This window comes from Haliotis rubra, unplaced genomic scaffold (assembly GCF_003918875.1).
Source record: "Haliotis rubra isolate DU_JTF1 unplaced genomic scaffold, ASM391887v1 Scf760, whole genome shotgun sequence".
Classification (NCBI taxonomy): domain Eukaryota; kingdom Metazoa; phylum Mollusca; class Gastropoda; order Lepetellida; family Haliotidae; genus Haliotis; species Haliotis rubra.
In genome coordinates this window covers 148622-159343 of record NW_025767480.1, presented here as the reverse complement: position 1 = coordinate 159343, position 10722 = coordinate 148622, and the positions used below count along the sequence as shown (strand labels likewise).

The 10722-nt window shown below is 40.5% G+C and overlaps 1 protein-coding gene across 1 annotated transcript; it reads right to left on the bottom strand.

Moving 5' to 3' along the window:
* Positions 1-1298: 1298 nt before the first annotated feature.
* On the bottom strand, positions 1299-10038 carry LOC124260389. The gene is made up of 9 exons (XM_046694694.1): positions 9450-10038; positions 8910-9089; positions 7065-7182; positions 6750-6917; positions 5554-5730; positions 4547-4708; positions 3519-3624; positions 2628-2749; positions 1299-2206 (listed from the first exon to the last, which is right to left on the bottom strand). Exons 1-9 carry the CDS (start codon positions 10034-10036, stop codon positions 1916-1918), a joined length of 1911 nt encoding a protein of 636 aa, XP_046550650.1. The 5' UTR covers positions 10037-10038; the 3' UTR covers positions 1299-1915.
* Between the last annotated feature and the right edge of the window lie 684 nt (positions 10039-10722).

Here is a 10722-nt window from a genome sequence, read left to right as displayed (position 1 = left end):
GTATACTTTTTCTTTTTGTTCATAAGAACATACGAACACAGAAAGTACACAAGTGGTGTTTGGGATCTATTTTCCAAAGAACAAAGTTAATATTTTGAAAGGTGTTTTGATGTGATTGACTTGAGCACACCTAACAATGCTGTAAGTGAAATATTATGAACAAGCATGATCTTGTTGACACGTACATGTGCAGAAACAGTCTCAAACAGTCACCTGAGATTGCTAGTGTGATGTACATGTTTAAGCTTCACATGACAATGCTACGAAACGAGCCATGAGAATGTTTCAAAACGTCTGCGGGGGATCACTGGAACGCAGTGACGAACCGACAGCGTGCTGTGAGCATGCGGGCCATACAAACATCTTGGATCACGCCATCAACCCGTCAACGTCAACGTCATGAGTTAACACGTAAACTGCTTGCAACGTCGCAACCAGGTATGTACATATCAACCAACATATCGTGTAGTTGTTTGGGAACATGTACATTTTTAAAAATATTCATTTGGAAAATGATCCCAAAGTAATTTCTGTATATCTGAGTGATTGACCCCGATTCATTTATGACTGGAGTGGCACGCCTATATCTACACACGATGTATGTTTTCAAATGTATGTGTTGTTCTGCCCATTGCCCCTTATTGTGGCATATTTAGATAACATATCGCTAGTACACACATAAACCATCTGTTCATTACGTAAGTCGGATTGTTCAACCTAATCGATGTTTGATTTCAGGAAGAAAATTGTTTTCATATGTATCGATTGACTACCCCCCAAATGGCCAATGCATGCCCCAATGTGTATTCATACCTGTCGACTGCAAACCAAAGTTTGTGGGTGACATTACTATGACGCAGTCCAAACGTGTCCATATCTTCTACGTTCTGTGTTCCTGACTTAGCATCGAGAGCATTCTGTCAAATTCCTTTATCTACCCCAGACATATTCAGGGTTCCACTCACCCTTGACCTCCTTACCGACTGTTTAAGACACCAAACAACAGACACAGTTTCACATTGTAGATACTTTCTTGAATGTAATTTCTGTTACTGTAAGCTGAGTTCGAGACAACCATAAATTCGATATAATACGTACAATGCAGCCACCTTAAAATAGTGATACACATAGGAAGAGTTTGCTGAGACCGAATTGATGAGTTTTGGAGCATTCGAGACATCCGATTTCGCCAGAAGTGTATTCCTCTTAGAATACTTCCGTAGTTAATATACATTGACAAGTGAAGTACGCATTTAACAAAGTACATGTTTAAATACCGTATCGAAACAAACATTACACATGTTACCAGCTCTTTATTTGGCTTAAAACAAAAAGGAATTAACTACAAATTTGATGTCCAAAAACAGAACAATATAACCCGTATCAATAGGTAAGTAGACATCCTGAAATACACACAATATGTATTCACTATGGCTGTTTTAATATGTACCATATTGCCCTCTGTACATGCAAATGTCAGACCTGTTTTCTGTTTCCACAGATAGTGGATGCTCTAGTGCACATACTTGACACACATTAGTACTACTGTTTTTTGAATATGCATTACTATTACAACTATATTCATGTGTACTATATTTATATACAATGTTTGTACATGTATATGCCAAGGGATGAATAAACAGTTTATAAAGAAAGTAGATATACTTAAATACACACATAATATATGCAATATGGCCTTTTCAACGTGTAACCCGTATCAATAGGTAACTAGAAATACACACATAATATATGCACTATGGCTGTAGCGGTAGCGTATCAAATACATTACCATCGAATGATCTTTTTCGTTTGATTTTCGTTTGCCCGCTAATTCATATTTCTAAGCAATTTCTCAAACTTCCCTTTAAAGGCCTTGTTGGTTGTTTTTATTTTTATTATTTTTCTGAGAGGACTGTTATTCGGGTAGGGTACGGACGTATTTGGCCATTCCAGTGATGACAGTGACGTAGGTGTAGGCATCAGAGGTCCAGAAGGGAAAGTAGCGATCCTGGTCGTTGTATCCATGGAACACCACAGGAGAACGGCATTCACTGGTCATGTTGTCATACGTCTCTTCCGGTATAGTGCCCTCAACTCCAAAAATATATGGTTCGGGCCCCCTTTTTATTTTACATTTGTCATTGATAGGGATCTTTGTCCCATTGAACATCTCTATCCGGTTCACTGGGTACATTGCTGGCGATGTCTGAAGAGCAGAAAACACTGATCTCGAAACACATTACATAATACAAGAACACAAAATGCATACCGTTATCCCTTTATTGGAAGGAAGAAAAGGACTGCGAAAACCAAAACGAATCTCTTGTGTCATGTGCGGAATCAAACCCAGGTGTTTGAGGTGTACGGCATGAGCGACAAAACCCATTTACCGTTACATCATGTACCACACATGATTGTATAAAACACGATAGGATGGCTATTTAAATCAGAAAATATACGGTGTATCTTTATATCATCAATAAACTTCTTGTACGTGTAGATGTGGCAAGCCCACACACTTGTTCACATGCAAGTCCATAACGTCACATTTACAGAGCGTTAGCCCAAACAGCTCCGTATGTAAGTCGCAAGTTTGAACATGTTCTGACCCATGTCATCTTTCTTACCGTTGCGCCTTTGTTTGAACCAGAGAAGAAGGCGTTCCATGGTTTGTAGCTGCCCCCATAGCTATTTAAGTATAGCCAGGTTACAATCTTCTGCACAGTGTCTTGAACTAATGATGGTGTATCTGCAATGTGGGAAGAATGGAACGAAAGTTCATATTGTTAGATAATTGTAACACTTACTGAAAAACGTCATCAGCCTAACAGGTAATGAATGATCATGTCCCATCCCACAGTTCATTCTGACTTCAAGATCTAACGTCAGCCGGGGTCTCGTTCTACGAAGTGTTCGTAGCGTTTCGACCCGTCGTAACTCAATACTTTATCGTTGTGTGTTGAATGACATGGGGCTACTAACGCTTTGTAGTCACGGTCACCTGTTTGTGGGAAATGTATGTGTTTTGTGACGTGCTCAACCGTGGCACCGCTTCCTTCTCTGCAGGAACCCAGTTACACCATTGTATAATAGTGACTGATATGCACATTACTACTCTGAATTCTGGGTTCGGCAAACCTATAGTGATTTCTTTCTTGAAGCCTTATCTATTGACAGAGAGCAATCGTGGAGGTGGAGTGAATGCCCTGTGTGGACTATTTGTATATCATAGTGCCATTGAAGCTTCTGACTGTATGTGTGGCATTAAACGTTGGCTTGCCCTGCTCATACTTGTTTCTTAACAGGAAGCCTAGATTTAATTGGATGTTTGCTGAAAACGGTTCACGTCAAGAAGAGAAACTACTTTTACTAAGGTAAGAAACGTGACGTAATGACATCTGGTTACGTGGTTTACGTTTTTGAGGATATAGGATCGCGAACATTTACTGATTTCTGTTGACAGATAGTGTACATGAATGTCACTGTCGAGGTTAATGAACAGCGATATTTGCACCTACCTTTATCCCAGATAATCTGCCCCGTGTGCTGATCTTCAGTTGCCCAAATAGTTAGAAGTGCATTTAGAGCCATGGAGCTGGTGAAAATACGGTCTTCCGCATTGTTCTACAATTAAACATCTCCATAGAAGAAGTAAACAAATCATTGCCTATCAAATCAGTATTATGTCTGCACTTGATAAATACTCCGACCTTCGTTGTGAACTTCAAAACCTTCTAAAGATTTGAAACCAGTCTAAGAACTGGTAATTATGCAGTTCCACCATGTTTCGAATAAAACATACCATATGGTGACGGAGAATTATAATGGAATAAATTATGGAAACAAGGGTCCAAAATACCACTCATGAAAAGTCACATAAATGCTTTCATTGAATGTCCTTTTGAAAATGGAACAGAAACGAACTCGATGCAATCTCCGTTGAAAGATACGTATGATGTTAATGTTTACTTGAAGCTAGTTGGCCATGCTGCTTTCTCTAATCATGTCAACGATTTGTTTTGTGAATGTACATGCACGAGTGAGCAATGTTAATGTACACATTATTCTCTATTTCTCAAGCCCTGCTTGAGTCGACTAACGGGATCGGGTGGTCAAGCTACCATACCCACCTCTAGTCCAGCCCCATTCGACATTCCTTTAGGCGTGTTCTACACTACATGTAGTATTACCCCAGTGCTACCTTCAAGTCCAGAACAATCGCCATCTCATCAGTCCACTACCAATCGACATACCTTCAAGTCCAGTACCACTTAACACACCTTTACTTCAGTGCCACTCGACATATCATTCGACATACCTTCACTCCAGTACTATTTGGAATACCTTTAGTCTAATACCAGTCGACATTATTATTCAAGAACTTATCGAGTGGACAGTTGATGGAAAACTGCGCGGTTGAGTAGACTGGTGGTTGAGGCATTCATTCATCCGGGTTCGAGTCCCCGCAACGTATGAAACCCATGTCAAGTGTCCCGAACCTTCATATTACTGGGACATTGCTGTCACGTAATGTGGCGAGTATTACCACAGACTTGTGTTCGTATGTAATGTCGCCGTCACCGATGAAGTCATCGTAGTAGACGGTGTCCAAACCTGACTGGGATTCAGACTTCCGCTGGTCCAGGATCCAAGGCGAAGCGTAGGTCCGCAGCACCTGTTTAAAGTCCTTCAGAACCTGGTCCATTCCCTTCAGTTTAAAGAAATGCAATGCATTATAAGGTTGTATGTTTAAAATGGTATCATAATGTGATTACATGAAATAATGTGAAATAATCAAATATAATCGGTTTCAGGAGAGCAATTTAATCAACAGCTCAATCTCAAAGTGGACCGCTGCTCTTTACTATGAAGTTGCTGAGAGAGTGGCGCCGCATTGAACAATATTCCGATAAGTCACAACGTCAGCGTGTTTGGAAAGCCGGAAGTGGTGCAGGTTTTAACCGTTCGTCATTGTGGTCACATAGACAAACAGAACACGATCTGGAATTCACATATATGTATTTTACAAAATGCTGTCATTGTGATAGTGGCACGGGGTGCATTTTGGAGCCTTCAGGACCATATTGAAAGTGCCGCTCAAACAAGCCTTAAGGACCACTTACACTTGTCTGTAGTATTTAGCAGTTATCCATACTTGTTTTGGGGATCCTCACCCGAATACAAATAATCGTTTTGTAGCAAATACACTGGAACTACGCTCATGCGCATCAGTAACCGTTCATGCATTTGCAACCGAGTTTTGCGGGATAAACGTTAGTATGGAATCGGGCCTTTTGAGATGTCATATCTCGATCCCCGTGGAATTCTCTGTTTGCACGTCTGTACAAGAGAGACGTGTGGATACGTGTGGAATCCTTGACGGACAGGTGTAAACGTAGAAACGGATGTGTGTCAAGAATACGGATTCGCAGCGAAAAGAAGATTAATACTAGTCTAATACGACTGAAACACCTGGGCCCTCAGAACTGTGGTACCAACGATAGATTAACAGAGTTGTATATATTTGTACTGGAGTAGCCTATGCAACGTCACCTTGTGAGGCAGCGATCCCGTCCTGTCCAGGGTTTCCTGGAGTTTGTTGTATGTCCTGGCCACAAACCAGTAGAACTCAATGACTGGTGGATAGTATGTCAACGCCAGATCAACACGATCGGAGAAATTGGTCTGGATTTGGAAAGCGAGCATTCGTGTTGTGTCGTTATAGATATGCTGCAATGTCAACACAAAGCATATATTACCCAAGCGGTTTGTCACAAATACAGAGCAAGTGCGTATATGGGTTATCCCAAAACAGGCTTCGCTGTAGTCACCATGCATGGAAATGATTTGCTGATATATGTGGCGTCCCAAGTAGATATCATGGCCCCGTTTCAGAAAGCGCTACGTACGGCTATCGTAAATCAGTGTTAAAGTATGGGAGCAACGATCACCGTATTATCAATTATCACATGTGTTGAAAATTTAATTCAATTACTTATTTTACAGCTTATTATAATTTTATTTCCACCAGAAGTTGCTCTGTACACTCACTATCGGAATATCTACCACATGGTGTTGCTCTATACTTTCACTCTCCGGATATCTACCACATGGTGTTGCTCTATGCTTTCACCCTCCGGATATCTACCACATGGTGTTGCTCTATGCTTTCACCCTCCGGATATCTACCACATGGTGTTGCTCTATGCTTTCACTCTCTACCACATGGTGGATATCTATCTACACATGGTGTTGCTCTATGCTTTCACTCTCGGGATATCTACCACATGGTGTTGCTCTATGCTTTCACTATCTACCACATGGATATCTACCACATGGTGTTGCTCTATGCTTTCACTCTCCGGATATCTACCACATGGTGTTGCTCTATGCTTTCACTCCGGATATCTACCACATGCTTCTGGATATCTACCACATGGTTTGCTCTATGCTTTCACCTCGGATATCTACCACATGGTGTTGCTCTATGCTTTCACTCTCCGGATATCTACCACATGGTGTTGCTCTATACTTTCACTCTCGGGATATCTACCACATGGTGTTGCTCTATACTTTCACTCTCGGGATATCTACCACATCACGTTGCTTTGTAGTCTCACTATCCGGATATCTACCACATGGTGGTACTCTGTACTCTCACTAACGGGATCTCTGTAACAGAAGGTGTGGACCACGCTGTTAGTGTCGGGTACCGAACATAGAATGTAGGATTATAGAGTTATATCTACCAGAATATCTGTGTCATCCAACAAGGAGGGTTCGAGAACGCCACTGATGATGCCAGCTGTTACAGCGTACATGAAGTTAGCAGATACCGTGACGTCCACGTTGTTCACATTGAACGGCATCATCACCCCCTTTGCAAACCAGGTCCGAACTTCGTCCGTGTCCTGGATCTAGTACAGAAATCAGAAACATATTATTTTATTTATCATGGGTATTTTCTTTTTCTTTGTGTATGTGTGTATGCGTGCATATTACTAGGATCATAATTTTTTAATATACATTTATATTGAAACGGACTTAATGTGTACTCCACTCACCCACGTGGTTACAAGGGCGACGTCGTTGCCAGCCAGCTTCTCCCGGGCCAGCCACTTCCGCAGGTAGACGTACGATCGGGAATCGATCGTGTTGACTCGCTGATCTCCGGATAATGGCCTGTGCAAACACACGGAAACGTTATCGTACAGGAAAGTACGTTTATAACGATCACACTTATACCGAACTGACAGAAGCAGTGGCTTGTTTTGTTTGTTTAATTGTCTTGGTCTTTGTTGTTGTTGTATTTTCAGTTGAAATGACTATATAACGAAATGAGATTTTATGGAACTAAAAAGTGTGGTCCCCTTGAGTTGGTTCTACCCGGACTTGAATGTAACATGCAACTGAAGCACATAAGATCATCACATCATTTTTCCCCATCTTTTGAAGTGCCATTTTTCTATCCCTTCTGTTCATTCATAGGTTAAGTGTGCATCAAAATATATGGCTATTGTTGTAAATGTATCATCAACACATACATAGACACACATACATACACACATACGTACATACATACAAACATACATACATACATACATACATACATACATACATACATACATACATACATACATACATACATACATACATACATACATACATACATACATACATACATACATACATACATACATACATACATACATACATACATACATACATACATACATACATACATACATACATAATACAAACATACTATTGAAGACATTATGAGCAAATCAGTTTGGTATAACAATTCCATATAAAAGCCCATATATATTGCACAGTGTCATGAAGAGGGTATAACATTTCTGAATGATTTTATTAATGGACATGGTAAAATGATCACATCATAGTTCCATCATGACATTATGGAGCTCACGTCAGAAAAGGTATAGTTCTGGTTGCTGTTACATTTTGGAGTATATTATATATACACATGAATAAAGCAATTGGGTGCATTTTACAGTTCTTAAGCACAGTTTCAAAACTGTCTGTTATTAACTGTTCCTGTCTGTGTGTATTCCACATGCAACATATGGTATATTTATCTCAGTTATAACATGCATTACATTTGATGACTTTCTAAAAGGCAGTGTGTATCTATGGATTTCACATATTAGGAGATTTGTAAACCAACAATGCGTTGTATTCATGGAAGCCTGTCAGTTTCGTTTAGCACTGCGTTACAAGCTGAAAACTCGGTTGTCCGTGCATATATATGTGTGAGCATTACGGGTCGAAGCAATCGGAACAAATTGATGTATATTACATTATGGGTGTACCTGTCAGAGGGGATGGCTTAGTGTGAATTAGCAGATCGTTATTACATGTCATGTAACCGTTTGTATGGGAAGAAATGTGAATAGACAAATAGAAACATGAATATATTTCTGATACGAATACACAATGCCATTTAGAAAGTGCTCAAATGTAGAAACGCGTTTATACTTGGTATTACGTTATCTTAGTATAGAACATATTTTATTACTTTATGTCTTGAGTCCCATCCGGAATTCGCGCTTACACTCTCCCTGTACGTCCTAAATGGATTCAAATCAAAACGCACTAGAATGTGGACTCGTATAATCCCAGATATTCAACCTGTGGCATATTTCGGGTTCAAATATAGGATACAAATTGTAGCCCATCAAGAGCGGATCATTGAACAGATGAATGGTGTACTAAAGGTGTTACAGAGGTGTTACATACTGGCATATTGGTGGAAACCGCTTATGTGTGCACAAACATCTTATACATAGTGTTCACCTGCAAGTGATCAAATGGAAGACCTATTATGTGTTGGCACGCTGATGCATACATTGAACCTATACACAAGCATGTAAAGGCTACGATGGTACCTGTAGGCATAACGCTTTAGAGCATCAAATACAGATGTCAGGTTTGGGTTCTGGGACATCCACAAGTCAGAGGCCTCTGGGAAGGTGTGAGACATTTCCTTCAGCATTGAACCCAGACCAATATTGAGAAACGTGTCATCAAAATCTGGTGGCACGTGAAACACCGACATGTACCCGTCTCTGAAAGGAATGGGGAGCGTAATCAATAACGTAATGGTTTCTTCAAGAGTGAGTGAGTGAGTATCGTTTTACTCCGCCGTTAGCTCTATTCCAGCAATACCACGGCGGGGGACACGAGAAATGGGCTTCACACATTGTACCCATGCTTGGAATCGAACCCGGGTTTCCGGCATGTCGAGCCAACAAGGCTACCCCACCGTCCTGGTTTCTCCAAGAAGATGTTTCAGCGTTTTATAGACTTGGAGTGTCAAATAAAAGATAAACAACAGAGTTAAACTAAATGGAATGTGTTCTATCGCTGATATTAAAGATGACATTGAATAAATGGTTATGTATATAGTACGTATAGGAGGACATTACCTAGATCTCATGAGCCGTACCATAATGTATTCTATGTCCTTCAGACCAAGTTTCTCCAGCTCAGCATACGTCCAGTTCAAAGGCAGATATTTTGTCGCTTCTATAAGATCCACTAAGTTTCGAGGACTGCTGTCCCACGTCTTTAAGGTTTCATTATAGACTTGTGGCCAGAACGTCATCAACGAGTTATTGAAAGCAAGGTTTTTGTCACGATGATCCTTTATGGCGACAAGACCGGCGTTGAGCCCCGCCAGATTGTAATCCGTCATGTCCCCATATTTACTAAACTCTGCAAGAATCTCCATCACATACGCTGTGGCAAACATGTTGTTGTCGAACACACCAAACAGCTGTCTGAACAGTGCCAGGTCAGGGACACCATGGAAGTACTGCTTCACATAACTTGGCCAGACCCCCTTGTCTTCGGCCCATTCAAGTAGAGGCACGTATTTCTTGTCCTTCTTTACCTGGGCATTTTCCACAAGATCTCTCATGACTCGTATAGAACTTTCTATCTCTTGCTTAGTAGGGGAGGCGGACACACCGACCAGCGTCAGTAATAACCAGCATAACATTAGGACAGCCATGATGTATTGTGAAAGGCTGACACTATGGTGAACGATAGTTTTTTGGGAATATATAATGTATGACACACGAAAGCCGATGTGAACAAGGGACAGGTGCGCATATGTTTATCTCTTAGAGGGGCACGTTTTGGGTCATGGCTGTAGCTGCTTAGGTCATCAATAAATGTCTGGGTCGTGAATCATGTTACCATGAACATGCACATGCGAACTTATGGGACAAATGGGGCATAGTGAGTGAGCAAGTTTGGTTTTACGCCGATTTTAGCAATATTTCAGCAATCAGTCAACGAGTATATTTTAAAAACCTGACTAATTCCGTAAAAGGTACGGTGTGTGAAATGAAATATATATTTCAAACACGATTGTTTTTTAATTAATTTCAGATGCCAAAAATAACAATGATGAAGAATAAGTTATTCCCATGTTCACTAAGTCTTTATCCATAGCGAACTTTGACCTTAGACTGACTCGAGCGTGATGATTAAACATCCAATTTGATAGTAAGTGCATATGCATGTACTGTATTGACCACAACGGTTTACTAGGTGGTATGCTATTTTTTTCTTGATTGCTTCAAACAATGCAATCTATTTGTTTCGTCCATAGGCAGGTAGTCTAAGAGTGATACAGTTGCCTACAGGGATGTGTAAAACTAGAGGTTGATGTAATGAACAACAGTTAATGTT

Coding starts and splice junctions, on each gene's coding strand:
- LOC124260389 (XM_046694694.1), bottom strand. CDS start 10,036: ATGGCTGTCCTAATGTTATGCTGGTTATTACTGACGCTGGTCGGTGTG. Junction 9,090..9,449: donor GTACGGCTCATGAGATCTAG/GTAATGTCCTCC, acceptor CATTCCTTTCAG/AGACGGGTACATGTCGGTGT. Junction 7,183..8,909: donor CTAAAGCGTTATGCCTACAG/GTACCATCGTAG, acceptor GTGTTTGCACAG/GCCATTATCCGGAGATCAGC.